General features: G+C 43.9%; 1 protein-coding gene across 3 annotated transcripts; it reads left to right on the top strand.

Moving 5' to 3' along the window:
* The first annotated feature begins 570 nt into the window (after nucleotides 1–570).
* use1 (unconventional SNARE in the ER 1 homolog (S. cerevisiae)) lies at nucleotides 571–9,847 on the top strand. 3 transcript variants are annotated; one of them, XM_024004557.2, is made up of 8 exons: nucleotides 571–899; nucleotides 1,830–1,879; nucleotides 5,452–5,530; nucleotides 5,723–5,872; nucleotides 6,023–6,038; nucleotides 6,134–6,164; nucleotides 6,303–6,538; nucleotides 8,802–8,886. In XM_024004557.2, the coding sequence occupies exons 1-7, from the start codon at nucleotides 798–800 to the stop codon at nucleotides 6,505–6,507; spliced, it is 633 nt and encodes a 210-aa protein (XP_023860325.1). In that variant the 5' UTR covers nucleotides 571–797; the 3' UTR covers nucleotides 6,508–6,538; nucleotides 8,802–8,886. The 3 variants fall into 3 exon arrangements, with proteins under 3 accessions (XP_023860325.1, XP_023860324.1, XP_023860326.1); XM_024004556.2 differs by having other exon boundaries at nucleotides 575–899; nucleotides 6,303–6,465; nucleotides 8,802–9,847; XM_024004558.2 differs by lacking the exons at nucleotides 571–899; nucleotides 1,830–1,879 and adding an exon at nucleotides 4,249–5,204 and having other exon boundaries at nucleotides 6,303–6,465; nucleotides 8,802–9,847.
* Nucleotides 9,848–21,382: the final 11,535 nt, after the last annotated feature.

The following is a 21,382-nucleotide window of genomic DNA, read 5'->3' as shown; positions in this document are numbered from 1 at the left end:
CTAACCACCATGACATCAGCTTCATCTTATGTTCTCAAGTTTTTTTTGTCCTATGTGTTAAATGCCAATGTAGGTCTCTAGCCTGCCTACACGCACCTTTCCTATAACAACTTTCCTCATGTACTGCCTGCTGTATAACTTTTCTTTAAAAACCTAACTATTAAAATTAAAGCAAACATATATCCTACAAATAATAATTTACTGGAAAAATGCCAAAGAAGAACAGTCAAACATAAACATTGTAACTAACATAAAGCATGCTGTTTGATTAATATCATATGTTCATAATAAACCTCTTGAGAAACAGGATTTTTGTGATTTTTCTGTTTTATTTAGACCAGCCAATATACCGTGTTTCTCTTGTAAAACAGGCCAATTTGTTATATATTTCAATGTTGTCAATACATTTTGATTTATAAGTTGTAATTGTAAATATATTTTATAGAATTTTTCTCAAAAGATTCTAGATTTTTAAAAGACATAACGTTGTAAATGTGGAACGTTTATTCTGGGGGTTTTGTATGGTCGTCACTAGTTACCACAGACACAAACTCATAAACCCCGCCTATGGCTACAATTTATGGTCGTAACTCGCCATAAAAAAATCCACAGAAGAACAACAATTTCAATGATTAAAATATGTTAAACCCAAACCACTCTGCTAACCTTATGTCTAACCGTAAACTTACATTTTTTATTTATTTTAACTTGAATTAATGTTTCCGATATAGATGTGGTAACTAGTGGAAACGGTACTACTTCCGCAAAATCTTTGCGACACCCTGTCATATTCAAACATGGCTTCGTCTAGGTTAGAAATAAATTTTATCCGATTATTGTCCCGCTGCGAATCTATAGCTTCGGAGAAGCGAGTGGAAACGGAATGGAGGTTGGAAAAGGTAAGACATTTCGACGTTGTAGTCGTTGACCAATGCAACCTTCTTCAAACTCAGTCAATGAGAAACGAATGTCCTGTCAAATGATGTTGACAGTGTCTGCTAACGTTACGTTAGCTTGTCAATGGGTTAGCATGCTAGATAGCCACGTCGTCAGCAGCTTGGAACGAGCAAGTTGGCTAACTAAACTACAACTGACTGTATTGTATTTTCTAGCAAATCAGTAGCTAATCGTAGTAGTTAACAGTATTAGCTAATGCAAGCGCACATTACATATTTATACCATTTTATATTATAAGATTAGCTAACGTTATAATCTAAATACGACAGGTCAATGAATCTTGCGAAAGATGTAGTTATGTAGCTAGCCATGATCTCATCTCACACCTAGGTTTAGTTGGCAAGCTAACGTTAGATCATTTGACAAGGTTGTGTAACTAACTACAGTAGTTATAAGCTACATTTTTTTCACAGGGAAAATTGTAACTGTTTGTGTTCGCTAGGAGATTACATTCAGGCCTTTCCAATCAGTCATATGTTTTGATGGCAACTAACTAACGTTACAGCTGACCCCCCCCTTCAGAAAAGTCGAACTAGTTAACGTTGCCGCTAACATATACCCCTGTCTCTTATACACATCTAGATGTGTATAAGAGACAGCTATAACGTTACAGCTGACCCCCCCCTTCAGAAAAGTCGAACTAGTTAACGTTGCCGCTAACATATACCCCCCCCCCCCCCCCCCCCCCCCCCCCCCCCCGAATAGCCTGCCTTTGTCATCGTTTGCAAAAAAGATTTTGCTTACTAGTTGTTTTCTGCATAGCTGCTCAAACTGTGTTCCTATGCTTTTAAGAAGCTTGGTCGTCTCTCTAAATACCAGCCCTATTATGACTAGCAAACTGTACGTCTTGACTTTTGCTCTTTCTCTTCTAGTATGTTGGTGCTCTTGAAGAGATGTTGGTGGCTTTGAGGAAAAGTCCAAGGTATATCTAAGCTGAGACCTTTCACCTATGAGTGTCAAAGTTTAAATGTAAACAATTTACTTTCTTGTCTAACAGTACAATATTGTAGTCTTCACAATACAACCTCAGGTAGATTTTGTCAGCAATTTAAAATTGTTAAAACAGGGCAATGCCAGACTTTGAACTTACTTAACTTACCGAACTAACCTCCTCTCTCTCAACTAAATCTTACATGGATTTATTGTTTCCGATTTTACATAAAGGTGATACTTTCACCAAAATCAAGCGGTCAGATAAACTGCTATAATGATCATGCAGATATTTATGAATTTGTATGTTTTATTATTGATAGGCTTGTACTTGAAGAGAGCTGCATTTAATTTATAGTGCATTCTGAAAGTATTCAGACCACTTGACTTTTTTTCACATTTTGTTACGTTACTGCCTTATTCTAAAATTGATTAAATTGTTTTTTCCACACTCAATCTACACACAGTATTCAATTAATGACAAAGCCAAAACGGGTAAAGAATTTTCTGCTAATTTATTACAAATAAAAAATGGGACACCTGTATTTGGGGAGTTTCTCCCATTTTTCTCTGCAGATCCTCTCAAGCTCTGTCAGGTTGGATGGGGAGCGTCACTGCACAGGTATTTTCAGGTCTTCACCAGAGATGTTCGATCAGGTTCAAGTCTGGGCTCTGGCTGGGCCACTCAAGGACATTCAGAGACTTGTCCCAAACGTTTTCATAAAGGATCTCTCTGTCTTGACTGTATGCTTAGGATCGTTGTCCAGTTGGAAGATGAAACTTTGCCCCAGTCTCAGGTCCTGAGCCCTCTGGAGCGGGTTTTCATAAAGGATCTCCCTGTCTTGACTGTATGCTTAGGATCGTTGTCCAGTTGGAAGATGAAACTTTGCCCCAGTCTCAGGTCCTGAGCCCTCTGGAGTGGGTTTTCATAAAGGATCTCTCGGTACTTTCCTCCATTCATCTTTCCCTCGATCCTGAGTAGTCTGTGGCTGAAAACATCCCCACAGCATGACGCTGCCAGCACCAGGCTTCACCGTAGGGATGATGCCATGTTCCCTCCAGATGTGATGCTTGGCATTCATGCCAAAGAATTCCATCTTGGTTTCATCAGACCAGAGAATCTTGTTTCTCATTGTCTGAGAGTCCTTTAGGTCAGCCTTTCTTCAAGTATGGGTCGCAACGTGTCAGAGTAAATGTATAATTATTTAATGATTTACTGGAATTGATTTGGCCAAGTGCAACTGTGGTCTCTGTTCAGTGCGCTCTCTGCTCAGTTTGGCAGCTGCGCGAGTGGGAGAAGGAGATGCCCGTGTGATTCGCGGTTTACCGGATCATTTTTTTCAATTGTTTTTTTGTTTGTTGAAGATCACTCCGTGACACACGCTGCAGCGCTGTGGTTCAGCAGCAGATGATGCGCTGTCAGCCACTGACTTGTCATTCCCACTCACCGATGTCACCAAATGGACTCGTGCTAGCAACAAGTTCTGACTGAGCTCAATCGTCATGAAAAGCCAATACACCGATGAGTTTCTCTCTTTCATACAAACTTTGAGAAATAACGAGGATCTCCCTCAATGTGTTTCGTGCGGGGAAGTGCTTAGTAATGAGTCAATCAAAACGAACAAATTCTTATAACTACACATCCTGACCAAACATCCACATCCGGACGGTATACCCAGGGAATTCTTTCAGAACAGGGCAGAATGCTTCAGGAAACAGGGCTTCGACAGTGGGAAAGTCAGCTAGCAAGGCATTGTTGTCATTTTATAACAGGTGATGAGCAGAAATAAGAGAGTACTAACTATCATAGTAGTAGATGTGAGTTTCTCTTTCAAACAATCCCCTGGCCTTGTACACAGCTAATAGCTAACGTTAGCCAAAGCTAGCTACTGATAGTGCAACCCTAACTAACAGTACAGATGAAGATGATACATATGTAGAAATTATTGTTGAAAACAAGTCTAGGTTGGAACCGTTGCTGTTAAAATACAAGTCGTCATTTTTATTGAAGCAAGATACTTTTTGAGGCACACACACACACACACACACAGTTCTGGGTTGCTCATCTACAGCATGAAGCGGTCTCCTGCCTAACTGAGAAAGCAGTAGATGTCCTGGTCCAGTTTAGCCCCACATACCTATATCAGTCAGGGTTCTCAACTCTGGATTACTTAAAAAAAAAAAAAACAAGTACAGAAACAGTGTCAATGCTGAGCAGTGTTGTACTGTCAAAAACTGATCCCAGAAGAGACATGCTTGTTGAATACTTCAACCAGCCACACACCTCTCATTAGGAGTGTGTTTTTGTTTTCTGATCTACATCCATGTGATTGTTTTTTGAAATCTTTTTATTTATTTATTATTTATTTTTCATCTGTACTGTTACTTAGTGCAACACTATCAAAAAGCCTGTGTGTGTCTGTTCTGTTATTCATCTGTGTGATGTGATCAACCAGTTTGTTCCAGTTCAGAATGTAAATGATGTATTGTATTTTAGCAGCAACAGGTCCAACCTAAACAGATATGTAAGAGTGTTTTAATGGGGGAAATAAACATGAATATATATTTATATGGCCATTTAATTTAATTGTTATTTGTTTTTGTCTATATTGCATTTATTTTTAGTCATAAGGGCAATGAAATGTACCAATATTTACGTATAGTTGCATATGTTCCTAAACACAGAATTTCTAATTTGGGTCCCATGCTGAAAAAGTTTAAGAACCCCAGCTTTAGGTGCCTTTTTACTGAGGAGTGGCTTCCGTCTGGTCACTCTACCATATAGGCCTGATTGGTGGAGTTCTGCAGAGATGGTTGTCCTTCTGGAAGGTTCTCCCATCTCCACAGAGGAACTCTGGAGCTCTGTCAGAGTGACTGTTGGGTTCTTCGTCACCTCCCTGACCAAGGCTCTTCTCCCCCGATTGCTCAGTTTGTCCGGGCTGCCAGCTCTAGGAAGAGTCTTGGTGGTTCCTAACTTCTTCCATTTAAGAATGATGGAGGCCGCTGTGTTCTTGGGGACGTTCGATGTTGCAGACATTTTTTGGTACCCTGTGCATCAACACAATCTTGTCTCTGAGCTCTACGGACAATTACTTCGACGTCATGGCTTGGTTTTTGCTCTGACATGCACTGTCAACTGTGGGACCTTATATAGACAGGTGTGTGCCTTTCCAAATCATGTCCAATCAATTGAATTTACCACAGGTGGACTCCAATCAAGTTGTAGAAACATCTCAAGGATGATCAATGGAAACAGAATGCACCTGAGCTCAATTTCGAGTCTCATAGCAAAGGGTCTGAATACTTATGAAAATAAGGTATTTCTGTTTTTATTTTTAATACATTTGCAAACATTTCTCAACCTGTTTTTGCTTTGTCATTATGAGGTATTGGGGGGGGGGGCGATTTAATCTATTTTAGAATAAGGCTGTTAAGTAACAAAAATGTGGAAAGAGTCAGGGTCTGAATACTTTCCGAATGATCTGTATTGGCCTAATTCATGTCCTCCTGTGGCAATCGTTGTTTTTTAAATATTAATTCTTTATTTTCCATCTCTCCCTTCAGCAAACCCACAGTAGAGGTGATGACAGACTACACACGAAAGGTTGACTTCTTGAAAGGACTTCTAGAAGCAGAGAAACTGGTTAGTATAATCCGCTCAAGGATTTCATTCTGATACGTAGCTGAAACAACTGATTTCAAATTCTGTTTGAATCCATTAGCATTACATTATACAAGTGTTTTCTTGTATCTTCTCACTTCTCACTTTTGTTTTTAAATGTTTTTTTCACTTGAACTGATGATACACTGCCTGGTCTATGTTCTTCTTTTATAGTCGGGGACAGAGAAAGCCCTGGCCAATCAGTTCCTAGCTCCTGGACGCACCCCCACCATAGCCAATGAGAGGATGCCAGTCAGTAAGACAGTTCACATGCAGACCAAAGCCCGGTGCACAGGGGAGATGAGGAACGAGCTGTTAGGCACTGTAAGATAACCTCTTAGTGTCTATCACTGTTGGATGAGTCTCAATAGTCTGTGTTTTACTTTGAGAATTTTACAGTTTGTTTAATGGACATGATTTGTCATCTTTATAAAGTGCTATTTCTGCTAACTGTTTTATTGCGTTTCTTTATAGGGTCTGTCGAACAAAGGTAAACACTCGTTTTTATTTTATTTTTATATATTCAAATGTACAATATTATGAGCATCATTTTAAAGTGTAATTCTTTTCTCTGTAATTAAATAGGAAACTTGGAAACAGACTTGCGAAATAGAAGGTAACATTTAAAACCTAATTTCCTCTAGCTCTGCTCTAAAATGTGAAACCGGACTTAGCAAATGTACGATTTCGCATTTGTCTGTTTTATATACCCACAATCAAATCAATCAATAAAAGCAGTCCCTCTGCCCTGCAGGGGTTTGGTGCTGGATGAAAGGCAGTCAGCAGCTGAGCTGGATGCAGTGCTGCAGCACCACCACAACCTACAGGAGAAGTTGGCTGAAGACATGCTGAACCTGGCCCGCAACCTGAAGAACAACACGCTGGTGGCCCAGAACATTATCAAACAGGACAACCAGGTGTGGAGGAAGACGAGCTCTGCTGAACAGTTTCTATGCTGAATTACAATTCCACCTTTAGCCTCATTCTCAGGTCAGACAACAGGAAGACTCTCTCTGCAATTGTAGAGTTAGAAGAATGAGGATAATTCCCCCCCGGGGTTTTAGAGCCTAACACTTAAAAAAAAAAAAAWTTTTTACCTTTATTTAACTAGGTAAATCAGTTTAAGAACAAATTCTTATTTACAATGACGGCCTAGGAACAGTGGGTTAACTGCCTTGTTCAGGGGCAGAACGACAGATTTTTATCTTGTCAGCTGGGGGGGGATTCGATCTTGCAACCTTTCGGTTACTAGGCCAACGCTCTAACCACTAGTCTACCTCCTGCCTAACACTCCTGTAGATCTCAAAGGATTGGACAGGTCTATCCAATATGGCGAGAATTTCACCAAACTTATCAGACTAATAAGTTGAAGCTATTTCCATATTACTTATCATTTATATGAGCCTTGGATTTCAGCAAAAGTTTCTATTCTGTTTGACAGAAAAGGGTTTTCGTGTCCATCCAGAAGGTGGCGGTATTACATAAGAAACATTCCAGAACTAAAGCGTTTGAACAACTTATGGGATATATGATTTAACAGCTGCTGAGGCCTGGAACTCCCCTAGTCTAAATGGAAGGCGGGTTCATTTCCAGGGTCAATCCATTTTTGGATAAAAATATGCATTTCAAAGGCCAATAAAGTCTCTTATGAAAAGTGCAAGTGTTTGGCGACAGCCCTTTAAAGTTTAACAGAAGAAGTGTTGTCTATGTTGACACTGACCCAGTCTATCCTTCAGCCACAGCAGAAATATTATAGGATTTCTGTCTCTTCTGACCGGGACCCAGTCTATCTTCAGCCACAGCAGAATATTCTAGTACCTGTCTCTCCTGACCCTGACCAGTCTATCCTTCAGCCACAGCAGAAAATATTCATAGATTCTGTCTCTCTGACCCGGACCCAGTCTATCCTTCAGCCACAGCAGACATATTCATAGGACCTGTCTCTCTGACCACCACGTCATCTTCAGCCACAGCAGAAAAATTCATAGATTGCTGTCTCTCTGACCGGACGCCAGTCTATCCTTCAGCCACAGCGAAATATTCATAGGTCTGTCTCTCTGACCCCCCAGTCTATGCCTTCAGCCACAGCAGAAATATTCATAGCATCTGTCTCTCTGACCCCGACCCAGTCTATCCTTCAGCCACAGCAGAAATATTCATAGGATTCTGTCTCTCTGACCCGACCCGTCTATCTTCAGCCACAGCAGAATATTCAAGATTCTGTCTCTCTGACCCGGACCAGTCTATCCTTCAGCCACAGCCAGAAATATTCATAGAGTACCCTGTCTCCTCGACCCTGGACCCAGTCTATCCTTCAGCCACAGCAGAAATATTCATAGTACCCTGTCTCTCTGACCCGACCCAGTCTATCCTTCAGCCACAGCAGAAATATTCATAGTACCTGTCTCTCTGACCCGGACCCAGTCTATCCTTCAGCCACAGCAGAATATTCCATAGGATTCTGTCCTCTCTGACCCGGACCCAGTCTATCCTTCAGCCACAGCAGAAATATTCATAGGATTCTGTCTCCTGACCCGGACCCAGTCTATCCTCAGCCACCAGCGAATATTCATAGATTTGTCTCTCTGACCCGACCAGTCTATCCGTCACCACGCAGGATATTCATCGAGTCTCTCTACCGGACCAGTCTATCCTCAGCCACAGCAGAAATATTTCATAGGATTCTGTCTCTCTGACCCGGACCCAGTCTTATCCGTCAGCCACAGGCAGAAATATTCATAGATTCTGTCTCTCGACCCGGACCCAGTCTATCCGTTCAGCCACAGCAGAAATATTCATAGGACTCCTGTCTCTCTGACCCGGACCCAGTCTATCCGTCAGCCACAGCAGAAATATTATAGTACTGTCTCTCTGACCCTGACCCAGTCTATCCTTCAGCCACAGCAGAAATATTCATAGGATCCTGTCTCTCTGACCCTGACCCAGTCTATCCTTCAGCCACAGCAGAAATATTCATAGCGTTCTGTCTCTCTGACCCGGACCCAGTCTTCCGTCAGCCACAGCAGAAATTATTCATAGGACGTGTCTGTCTCTGACCGGACCCAGCGTATCCGTCACGCCACAGCAGAAAGTTCATAGGACTCTTGTCTCTCTTGCCCTGACCCAGTCTATCCGTCAGCCACAGCAGAAATATTCATAGGATCCTGTCTCTCTGACCCTGACCCAGTCTATTCTTCAGCCACAGCTGAGGAGCTGATCTAATAGTTATCTGTTTCTCTCCTCTGTCACTCAGACCCTGACCCAGTCTATGCGGCAGGCAGACACCAACTTCGAGAAGCTGAAGGTTGAGTCGGAGCGCTTGGAGCAGCACACCAAGAAGTCTGTCAACTGGACCCTGTGGCTGATGCTCATCCTGGTCTCCTTCACTTTCATCAGTATGATCCTCTTCATCAGGATCTTCCCCAAGCTCAGATGATGATGATGATGATGCACACCCACTGGACATACCTAGAAGAATAACTGCTGCACTGCTTGTACATATTCACATGTGGGCCTAGGTGTATATGTACCTCCAACCGGGTTAGAAGTTGCCCAGTAAGCACAGATCTGGGATCAGCTCATCCTTCAACCAGCTTCTCCAATCCTATTAGATGGAAGAAATGTACAATTGACCTTAGATCACTGTCTAGGGGGTAGCTTCCTCCTGCTCCTTTATGGGTAACCAATATGCACAAAAATATAGCTAGCGATAGATCTATAGATATTTATTTAGAGTGAGGGACAGTGAGATGAGGCCTAGTCTTATCAGATGGAGAATGGATGTGACTAAGAGCCGATAATCTCAATCCAGGGATGTCTGTATGGCAGCAGGACACAGTAGCATGGCCCAGTCTGMTCCGCATAGATTAAGTTACCATTGATTGACTGCAAATAATATCAGTAATCTCATTGGTCATCTGTTAGTTTGGAACAAGTGGAGATTTAAGGCATTCTGTCCTATATAAGGAACTAAAATGTTATAATTTTGTCCTAAAAAATCTGATTTGATTAATTAACCACTTGACAAGGTCTTTGGTCCTATAAAAAAATCCCTTGCATTAATGCCTTTCTCATTGTTAATTTTCTGTGTGTGTGTATTAGTGTGAATCTGGCCATTTGTTTTTGTCAGTGTTGATGTGCATGAATAGTTGCCAGCTGCGGTGAGTGACAGTGATAGATTCATTATGGTGACCTGATTGTGAATATGATTGGCCCTCTTTGGAAGGATGAGTGTTACTTCCCAACCCATCTCTCTCTGTGGTCTGTGTTGAACTGTGTGATTAAATGTTTTTAACTGGAGAGATTTGAGAACTTTATGTATGTACACATTTTTTTTCTATTTAGAAAGTCTGATCACTTTGCCTCATTGTAAAAAACTGTATGTTCAGTAGTTTGACAAGCGCCTCTCTAATGCTAGCAAAGGGAATTTACAGCTGTGACCAGACCAGTCCAGTAGGTGGCAGTCTCTATCTCTGCATAGCAGCTACTAACAACCTCTTTGACCTGGGAAAGAGAGAGTAGGGCTGCCATCCAATTCTTTACCCTTCTCTTTGAAGACGGTGTGTACTCTTCACTCTGCCGTATGGATTAAAAGATGAGGGGTGAGAGAAAGGAAATATGGTGGGATTGGCCCATACCTTCACCAATCCCATGCTTTTGAATCCTTACACAAGGTGGTGGTGAACAAGTGCCCTCTTCAGAGAGCAAGGCAGAGGATTCAGATAGAAGAATGGACCGTTAGGAACACAGGCCTCCTTGAATCTCAATGGTTGAMCACAAAAGAAACACAGAAGTTTTGTGGGCAGTGTTTTCCCCCTAGTTTTATATACAGTAGACTGATCACAAAGAACCTACACCCACATCCAATTGAAACCAATCATATTCAAATACTTTAAAGTGGGAGAGAGATGACCTTGCCTGGTTGGGTGGCTGCCCAAATGAAGATGTGGTAGGGAAAACACTGATTAAGTCATTTACAGGCTCTGACACCGTGTCAGTGTTTAACGCACCGGTGCTGTCACTGTGACAGGAGACTATTCTGGGGGCTGGCTGACTTGTTCAGGCTTGCTGCCCTACCCTGCCCTAGCTGCAGCAGATGGCTGTGGGGCTGTAGTATTCTGGGGGCTGGCTGACTTGTCCAGGCTTGCTGCCCTAGCTGCAGCAGATGGCTTTGGGGCTGTAGTATTCTGGGATCTCCTGGTGGGTATTTTTCATTCTCAGAAGAGTAGGAATGTAATGGTACCATGAGACCAGAAGAGGTATTTTCAACATGAAGGCACTTGACGTCATCACGGCGGCATCCAACTGAGCTCATATTGTTATGACACTAGTCCTTAAAAGTTCAGATGTTTGATTGTGTAAAGTGTTCTAGTCCCTTTTATTTACAGCGTAATAGTACTAGATCCCTCCCTCCACCACTAGGTCCCTTCATCCACCACTAGGTCCCTTCATCCCCTACTAGGTCCCTCCCTCCACCACCACTAGGTCCCTCATCCCTCCCTTCCTCCCTCCCCCACTAGGTCCCTTCTTCCCTCCCCCACCAGGCCCTTCCCTCCCCTACTAGGTCCCTTCCTCCCTTCCCGACTAGGCCCCTCCTTCACTCCCGATTTCCCGTCTGCAGACAGATTCTACAGTTGCCATAGGGATGGTGATTCTCAAAATAAAGTGGTGAGAACTTAATGTTCTGACAGAAACATTGTTATATAAAAGTGTCCTATTTTAATAAATAACTTGGTGAAATGGTCCTGCCTGGCCTCAGTCTGCAGTGTGTTTGACCTCTGTTTCCTGTCTGTGTTCGTTCAGCACCATGTCTATCCATCTCCTGCAGCTCCAGATGTTTGTGGTGGAGACTCTGTTAATTGTGTTGATCTTTTAACAGTTGGACTACAAGAACAAGTTCAATGCTGTTCAATGCTGTTGCTTTTGAACACCCAATATTTTCAATATATCTCTTGGCTGGAGCTACAGTACAGCGAGTGAAGTGAGGATTTAGGATTGCCTAAGGAGTTAAAAGGCTGTGCTTTCTCCCCTCGCCTGCCACCCTGAGTGGGAGAGGGATGAGTGTAGTTATAGGGTCAGTGTAGTTATTGGGTCAGTGTAGTTATAGGGTCAGTGTAGTATTGGATCAGTGGTAGTTATTGGATCAGTGTCTTATTGGGTCAGTGTAGTTATTGGGTCAGTGTTGTTATTGGTCAGGGTAGTTATTGGGTCAGTGTATTTATTGGGTCAGTGTTGTATTTGGTCAGTGTAGTTATTGGTCAGTGTAGTTATTGGGTCAGTGTAGTATTTGGGTCAGTGTTAGTTATTGGGTCAGTGTTATTATTGGGTCAGATGTTGTTATGGGTCAGTGTAGTTTATGGGTCAGTGTAGTTATTGGTCATTTTGTATTTGGGTCAGTGTTGTTATTGGGTCAGTGTTAGTTATTGGGTCAGTGTAGTATTGGGTCAGTGTTGTTATTGGGTCAGTGTACTTATTGGGTCAGGTAAAGGCGGCTGCAGCCAGGCTGGATGCCTCCTATCTACAGCTCACATATAGAGTAGAGCAGGCCTGTCTCACACACACACTCCCTGTCTCACACACACACTCCCTGTCTCACACACACACTCCCTGTCTCATACACACACCTCCCTGTCTCACACACACACACTCCCTGTCTCACACACACACTCCCTGTCTCACACACACTCCCTGTCACACACACACTCCCTGCTCACACACACTCCCTGTCTCACACACACACACACTCCCTGTTCTCACACACACACCACTCCCTGTCACACACCACACTCCCTGTCTCGCACACACTCCCTGTCTCACACACACTCCCTGTCACACACACTCCCTGTCACACTCACACTCCTTGTCACACACACACATCCCTGTCTACACTCACACTCCCTGTCTCACACACACTCCCTGTCTCACACTCACACTCCCTGTCTCACACACACTCCCGTCCACACACACTCCCTGTCACACCACACTCCCTGTCTCACACACACACACTCCCTGTCACACACACACACACATGTCGTCAGTTTAACTTCAGCTCCAGGAGACCTGCGGCTCATCTTCTATAACACTCTGTTTGATTGATTGACATGTTTTCACAACGGGTTTTACTCAGCTACATATGATTGTTTTAATTAGGTAGTAACCGTAAGTCGAATATTGTCATGTCAGAGAATCGGCCATAAATCCCACATTAAGGTTTCTAACCCCTCCTCCTCTCTCAGTTTTCAATCAATATGTTTTTAACTGGAAAGAACATTTCCTTGTTTTGAAGTTCACCCTATGACATCACTTACCGTTACCGTTAACTTACCATTAAGCCTGGTCCCACCCCCACCCCCTGTAAGCTAGTAGACCTGCTCTGGCCTGAACCACACAAGTCTCTCTTGAAAATTCATAGGTAATGTTAGTTTACCTGCAATCCATCGGACCATTGGCAGCCCTACCTATGAAATGCTGCCAGTAGGCAATAGGGTCTGGTAAACACAGCCTGGCACCGGTACCAATCCCAATCTGTGCCCTCCCTACTGGTGCTGCTGAGGCTGGCAGGAGGAGTCATCTTTGTTTTGTTTTTTGTTTCATAGTGGTTTCTCAGCAGCTACGGTGGTCCATCGAGGACATATGAATCAAAATAAAATGGCCCTCGTTATGTCTATCTCGACTTATTTTTATCATGATYAAGACATAACAAAAGTTGTTTTGTCAAGATCAGAAGATCATCAAAAGTACCAGATGCACGATAACCACCTCATCAAGGAGGCCTGTGGCTGCGTTGGTCGCAAATCCTCCGTGGGGCATTTAAGCCCTGAACGATGCCTGACAGTCAGCCCTGTCTGCCTCGCTGCCCCCAAAACCACAGTCAATCACATGCAAAGAAGAACGCAGCTAACTTGGCTAGTTAGCTGGGTAGTCTTTGTTTATTTTTTTATATATTTTTATTTCACCTTTATTTAACCAGGTAAGCTAGTTGAGAACAAGTTCTCATTTACAACAGCGACCTGGCCAAGATAAAGCAAAGCAGTTTGACACAGACAACAACACAGAGTTACACATGGAATAAACAAARATACAGTCAATAATACGGTAGAAAAAGTCTATATACAGTGTGTGCAAATGAGGTAAGATAAGGGAGGTAAGGCAATAAATAGGCCATGGTGGCGAAATAATTACAATATAGCAATTATACACTGGAATGGTAGATGTGCAGAAGATGAATGTGCGATACTGGGGTGCAAAGGAGCAAAATAAATAAATACAGTATGGGGATGAGGTAGTTGGATGGGCTGTTTACAGATGGGCTATGTACAGGTGCAGTGATCTGTGAGCTGCTCTGACAGCTGGTGCTTAAAGCTAGTGAGGGAGATATGAGTCTCCAGCTTCAGTGATTTTTGCAGTTTGTTCCAGTCATTGGCAGCAGAGAATTGGAAGGAAAGGCGGCCAAAGGAGGAATTGGCTTTGGGGATGACCAGTGAGATATACCTACTGGAGCGCGTGCTACGGGTGGGTGCTGCTATGGTGACCAGTGAGCTGAGATAAAGCAGGGCTTTACCTAGCAGAGACTTGTCTTGTTAGCTAGCTAGCTTGTTATCGACGCTGGTTGTTAGCTTGCAAAATTGATATGTGTGTATAGTTATAAAGGGACACTTCATGTTTTGTGGATAATATCTACATTTCCAGTGGGTGAGCTCCATTCCTGACAGGCCAATCAGATTCAACAGCAGCCTCATAGGCTGATGTCAGGATGCTGCCTTGCAGGCTGTTTTATTGGTAAAGCTCCTTGCAGGTAGATTACCTGTCAAAGTGATTTATAGGCTGATGCATATAACCCAGTGGGTGAGCTCCNCCTTGCAGGCTGTTTTATTGGTAAAGCTCCTTGCAGGTAGATTACCTGTCAAAGTGATTTATAGGCTGATGCATATAACCCAGTGGGTGAGCTCCATTCCTGACAGGCTGATCAGATTCAACAGCAGCCTCATAGGCTGATGTCAGGATGCTGCCTTGCAGGCTGTTTTATTGGTAAAGCTCCTTGCAGGCTGTTTTATAGGTAAGGCTCCTTGCAGGCTGTTTTATAGGTAAAGCTCCTTGCAGGCTGTTTTATTGGTAAAGCTCCTTGCAGGCTGTTTTATTGGTAAGGCTCCTTGCAGGCTGTTTTATTGGTAAAGCTCCTTGCAGACAACCTACAAGGCAGCATGTTGGACTTATCATCTTCTGAGGCTGCTATTGAATCTGATCAGCCTGTCAGGAATGGAGCTCACCCACTGGAAATGTAGAAATTATCCACAAAATATGAAGTGACTCTTACAATTACACTGAGTGTACAAAACATGACATGCTCTTTCCATGACATAGACTGACCAGGTGAAAGTTATGATCCCTTATTGATAGGATCGTAACTGTTGTGTCTGTTGTCTGTAGTGTCTGTTGTTGGTTGCGTCGGTAGCGTCTGTTGTCGGTTATATATGTCGTGTCTGTAGTGTCCGGCATCTGTAGTGCCCGTTGTCTGTTATATCTGTTGTGTCTATTGTCGTGTCAGTTGTCTGTTCCTCCTCCTCACCACCTCATGAAGGCTTTGCACTGTCTGGGAGAACGGACGCACGCACGCACTCACTCACGCACTCACGCATTCACTCACTCACTCACTCACTCACTTATCACTCACTCTGTCACACACACACACACACACACACACACACACACACACACACACACACACACACACACACACACACACACACACACACACACAACACACACACACACACCCCACCCACACACACACACACACACACACACACACACACACACACACACACACACACACACACACACACACACACACACACACACACACACACACACACACACACACACACACACACACACACACACACCCCAGAGTGTCAACATGTGGGTTAAGGTCTCAACCATCCACCCTGTTCCTCAGCCTGTGCGACATTGACAAGGGTCCCCTGCAATCTCGTCAGCTGACTCAGATCTGTCTTTGATAAAACAACGTGGCTGGGAGTTTAATTTATCGGTCCCCTGCTTTTTCGCCTTTCGAGGTTAAAGCCTGCATGGTAGGGGCCCTGGAGGGGCCTGGAGGCTGAGGTGTGGCGGTGGCTGACGCAGGAGGCCGTGTAATGGGATTGGGAGAGCAGGAACACATCCATGGTGCCAGCAGGTGCCCGGGCCAATCTGGAAGCAGCTCAGAGCCTCACGGATGAGGAAATACGGATGGGGCGTATGGGTGTTGGCCCCTCTCTCCCTGAACATGYAATTTGACAGAAATCGAAGTTAAAGTTTTTTACAATTGTGATTTTTTTTTGATCATCTAAGTGTAAATGAAAAACAGAATGATGTTTGAGAAATATTTGGTATCTAAAAAATATACTGTGACATAGTTAGTACAGTCGGGAAAATTACACTAGGCTTGAAAAAAGACTGAATCCTTGAAAGAACAGTTTGTTGTACCGAGTGTAGGACCAAGGCCTTTTTTTCAAAGGCCAGAGTCAGTGTCATTCATCAGATGTTTTGTCCATCCTTGAGAATGCTGGACTTGGTATGTCAAGGACAAACAACAGTGGAGAACAAAAATACAGTAGGTTACATTATGTCCTTGGCTTGGACTGTCAATATTGTACTACATTGTACTGCATGGACTGTAAACCGGTGCTGATAACCTGATGTTCTGACTGAGCTGATCATATCAAGTGTTTTATGATGGGAGATGACGAGCTGTTCCCTCATACACAGGATAAACAGGATTATAAAAAAGACTGTTTGGTCAGGTAGCAATCAATTATCTTTTACAATGTAATTTTACATTTTTGCATTCGTTTTTTTATTACTTGATACTTAGTTACCTGCACTGAACTGGCCATTCATAGGCCTACTTTGTGGCATCTTTCAAATAAGACAAATCAATGGCTGCAATGTCAGTAGGCTCATTCTCAAGCCTGTCTGCCTTTTTACAAAAGCATTTATTCTGCTGTTGTGTCTCCCTCTGCCTCCTCTGGTCTGTGAGGATGTATTTATCTGGCTCTGGGCCCTCTGCTGTGGGTGGGATACTGACAGCACTGATGGCCCTTAAAGTGTACCTACCGTAGCTTGTTTTTTTAAAAACAGGCCTCCCTCCACCATTCACTCTCAGCGGGGTTTCAGTCAATGAGGACGGTTGAGTGTATGGTAATTGTGCTCCCAATTCTACTGATTTCTTCAAGGACCTGCCTGGTGTATTTGTGTGTAATACCAGGTAAAAACCAGCTATTAGAAACATTACATTTTACTACAGCTGTCACGCCCTGACCTTAGTTATCTTTGTTTTCTTTATTATTTGGTTTGGTCAGGGTGTGACAAGGGGTGGTTTGTTTAGTTTTTTCTTGTCTAGGGTTTTTGTATATCTAGGTTTTGTCTAGTCTAGGTGTTTATATGTCTATGGTTGCCTGGATTGGTTCTCAATCAGAGGCAGCTGTTTATCGTTATCTCTGATTGGGGACCATATTTAGGTAGCCATATTCCCGTGGGTATTTTGTGGGTTGTTATTCTATGTTTAGTTGCCTGTTCTGCACTAGCCATATTGTTTCACGGTTCGTTTTGTTATTTTGTTTAGTTCTGTTCAGTGTTCTCTCTTTTATTAAAGAGGTATGTTCCCTAATCACGCTGCGCCTTGGTCTCCTCGTTATGACGACCGTGACAACAGCCTTTGTTTTGCATTGCATTACAGACTTGTGTTACTTACATGTTTAAACAACATGTCAATCATTTAAGAATCACTTCTTTCAGATATGGTCCGCTTAAAGCTATGAGATCTTTTGACATCGCAGTTTCTCAAGCTCTTCTATGTTATAGCATAACAGAACATAACAGTGATCAAAGAGACAGTATATCCTCCATTTTAGCAGGGGTGAAGGTGGAAGGAAACCATTGTCGTATATACGTGTGTTATATGGAGATAAAAACAGCAGTTGCTGCTCGTCTGAGGAAAAGAGCTTGAGCGTGGTCTTTCCTTGTGTACGGTATATCCTCCCAGGTTACCGTAGCTACCACTGCAACACTGCCACGCTGCCAGGCAGGATGGGTTCAGTTCAGGGCACGGTGCTCTGGCTCTCTGGTACAGTTTCCCAAACAGCTCGGTGTGAAAATGTCAGTGTTCTGTAAAAATGACCCTTCTCAGTAAATGTCACGCTGCCCTCTAGTACTATCGTTTAGCGAGGTAGAGGATGAGCTTCAGCACTTATCTCTTTCTCTTTCTCTCTCTCTCTCTCTTTCTCTCTCTTTCTCTCTCTCTCGCTCTCTTTCTCTCTCTCTCTGTCGCTTCTTTTCTCTTCGCTCTCTTTCTCCTCTTCTCTCGCTCTTTCTCTCTCTTCTCTCTCTTTCTTCTCTTTTCTCTCGCTCTTTCTCTCTTTCTTTCTCTCTCTTTTCTTTCTTTCTTTTTCTCTCTCTTCTCTCTCTCGCTCTCTCTCTCTCGCTCTTTTTTCGCTCTTTCGCTCTTTTTCTCTTTCTCGTCTTTCTCTTTCTCACTATACTGCTCTTTCTATCGTGTTCTCTCATTCTATCTCTCTCTCTATATCATCTCTTTCACTCTGTTTCTCCCTTTATTCTGATCTCTCATAGTGAAATATAAATAACACTTCAGATATGGGAGATGGCGAGAGAGAGTGAATATAAGATATCTACAGCTTCCTGGGAGGAAGGAAGGTTAGCTGTACAGTCCTCTGACCAGGGCTGGGTGAGCTATTCCAGCTGCCTGGGAGGAAGGACGGTTAGCTGTACAGTCCCTCTGACCAGGGCTGGGTGAGCTATTCCAGCTGCCTGGGAGGAAGGAGGTTAGCTGTACAGTCCCTCTGACCAGGGCTGGGTGAGCTATTCCAGCTGCCTGGGAGGAAGGACGGTTAGCTGTACAGTCCCTCTTGACCAGGGCTGGGTGAACTATTCAGCTTCCTGGGAGGAAGGACGGTTAGCTGTACAGTCCCTCTGACCAGGGCTGGGTGAACTATTCCAGCTACAGTTTAGCACATGACGGTAACGAGGCGGCAGGTGGCCTAGAGATTGGAGTGTTGGACCAGTAACCGAAAGGTCTCTGGTTTGAATACCCGAGCCGACAAGATGAAAATATGTTGATGTGCCCTTGAGCAAGGCACTTAACCCTAATTTGCTACTACCATGATGACCGTGTTAAAAACAACACTTTCACTGTAGCTATTTGGTGTATGTGACAATATTTTACTTATTTAACTGTCAGTCGTTCTACTGGACTGGAGCTCTGGTATTTACTTCAGGTCTTCAATGATGAAAGCCTGGATTTCTTAAGTCAATTGAATGCTAGGCAAGTTCGAGCTAAATGTGGATGAATGTATTTGGAAGTAGCCATCCTCATCTGTATTGCTGTATTGAGAGGGAGGTTGTATATAGGGTATCATCACACACTCAAACGTCTATTATGGGACTGTAGTCATTATTTAAAGATATACCTCTCTCTCTCTCTCTGCCCCCGTTATTCTCTCTCTCCGTCGTTGTCTGTAATTGAATTGCGTGGGAGGAAACTAGCGGCAAAGGATTGTTAGATTCAACTTACTACCTTATAGATAATAAACCACGATCTTTGAGCTGGAGGCAGAGCCGGCGGGAAAAAATCCATCTGAGTGACAGGAAGGAAGTGACAGGAACGACCGGAACGACGCGGGAACAAAAAAATTTATAGGAATATGTCACTAGGCTGTCAGAGAGGGGACGTGTGAGAAATGCGTGTCCGCCTTAGTAAACGAGGGGAACAACACTTCCCTTCCTGAGGCGTATAACAGTTTCCAACCTTCCTTCTGATGCGATATCAATGTCCTGTCCAACTTCCATTCCTGATGCAGATATCACATGTCCTGTCCCAACACTTCCTTCCCTGATGGCAGTTATCACATGTCTGTCCCAACACTTCCCTTCCTGATGAGTTTCTCCCACGTCCTGTCCCCACACATTCCCTTCCCCTGATGCAGTTATCACATGTTCCTGGTCCCAACACTTCCCTCCCTGATGCGTAGTTGCACTGTCTGTCCCAACACTTCCCTTCCTGATAAGTTATCACATGTCTGTCCCAAACATTCCCTTCCCTGATGCAGGTTTATCACATGGCTGTCCAACACTGTTCTCCCTGATGCAGTAATACATGTCCTGTCCCCAAACTTACCTTCCCTGATGCAGTTATCACGTCCTGTCTGAACACTTCCCTTCCCTGATGCAGTTATCACATGTCCCGGTCACTAAGTTTAGTCTTCACTAGGATCAGATTGGGTTTTTACTATTTATACAGACGCTCGTAAAACACGTGTCCCAATTTGTGCTATTTTCTCCTATGTTTTCTAAAAGGTCTATTCATAGCAGTTGCTTGCTTTTGCAGTGCTGAGTCTCACGGCTGCTTTTAGGGCAGCCCTCATCGTGTCAGTAGACATGTAGACTACTACTGGTTTCTATTTGTTGACAGTCAGAGACCCTCACTGAATATACTGTTGAGCCCCTCTCTCTCCAACTTCATTGTTCCCTCTACGTGAGATTATAAACATACTCATGTATTTATTGTCCTTCTGGGACGTGGAGACACAATATGGGCCCAGTTAGTTCCTCTCCTATTCTTGGTAAGCGAGCGGAGCAGAGCGGAGGTCTGTTTCCTGGTTGAGATTGGGCTGTGGTCAGCTGGAGGTCTGGTTCCTGGTTGAGATTGGGCTGTGGTCAGCTGAGTGTTGCAGGATGTAGTGATGTGCTCCAGGTCTGGGAACCCAACCCCACACCAACCCCAGCACCAAACTCGCAACCATAACCCAGCAACCCAACCCAAGTACCAAGCCCAACACCAAGCCCACAAGCCCAAGACACCAAGCCACACCAACCCCAGGCACCACAACCCCAGTACCAAGCCCAGCACCCCAACCCCAGTACCAAGCCCGCACCAACCCTAACACCCAACCCAAACCTAGCTCCCAGACCTGGAACGCACATCACCACATCCTGCCAACACTCAGCTGACCACAGCCCCAATTACTCAACCAGAAACCAGGACCTCCAGCTGACCACAGCCGCCAATCTTCAACCAGGAAACATGACCTCCGCTCTGCTCCGCTCGCCTTACCAAGAACTAATAGTGAGAGAGAACCTTACACTGGGCCCACTATTCCTGATCTCCGACGTTCCAGAGTGACTAATAAATACATGAGTATGATTTATATAATCTCACGTTTCTAAGGTAGGGAACCAATGCAACGTGGCGAGAAGTAAGAGGTGCGGCTTCACCAGTCAAATCATTCAGTGATGGCTCTCTCGACTGGGCTCAACATCAATAGAACCATAGTAGTGTCGTCTACATGCTTTACTGACACGACTGAGGGCGCCTGCCCTAAGAAAGCAGCCGTGAGACTCAGCACTGCAAACGCACAACGCAACTTGACTAATGCAATAGAGCCTTCTTAGCAAACACACCATAGCGACGGAATCAAGGCACAATACCTCTGGACACGCCTCGTTCTTAGAAGCGTCGCCTATAAAACTTAGTAAAAACCCAAAACCCTCGATCCTAGTCGAAGACACAACCCTTCAGTGACCCGGGAACACTGTCGCCATAAACTGTCATCCAGGGAACGCGCGAAGTGTTCGCAGAACGGGACGTGATAAAACTGCATCACGGATAGGGAAGTGTTGGCAGACATGAGACGTGATAACATGCATCAGGATAGGTAACGTGGTGGACAGGACACCTTGTATTAAACTGCATCAGGGGAACAGTGTTGGACAGCCATGTGATAAACTGCATCAGGGCCAAGGGAAAGTTTGGGACAGACATTG

Source organism: Salvelinus sp. IW2-2015, linkage group LG16 (assembly GCF_002910315.2).
Source record: "Salvelinus sp. IW2-2015 linkage group LG16, ASM291031v2, whole genome shotgun sequence".
Taxonomy (NCBI): Eukaryota; Metazoa; Chordata; class Actinopteri; order Salmoniformes; family Salmonidae; genus Salvelinus; species Salvelinus sp. IW2-2015.
The sequence above is the reverse complement of the archived record's forward strand: the minus strand, read 5'-3'. Positions and strand labels throughout refer to the sequence as shown.

Bases quoted from the DNA above. Each gene is read 5' to 3' on its own strand.
- use1 (XM_024004556.2), top strand. From the start codon at position 798: ATGGCTTCGTCTAGGTTAGAAATAAATTTTATCCGATTATTGTCCCGC. The intron at 900-1,829 runs GTAAGACATTTC...TTTCTCTTCTAG, and splicing joins CGGAATGGAGGTTGGAAAAG to TATGTTGGTGCTCTTGAAGA. The intron at 6,165-6,302 runs GTAACATTTAAA...TCTGCCCTGCAG, and splicing joins ACAGACTTGCGAAATAGAAG to GGGTTTGGTGCTGGATGAAA.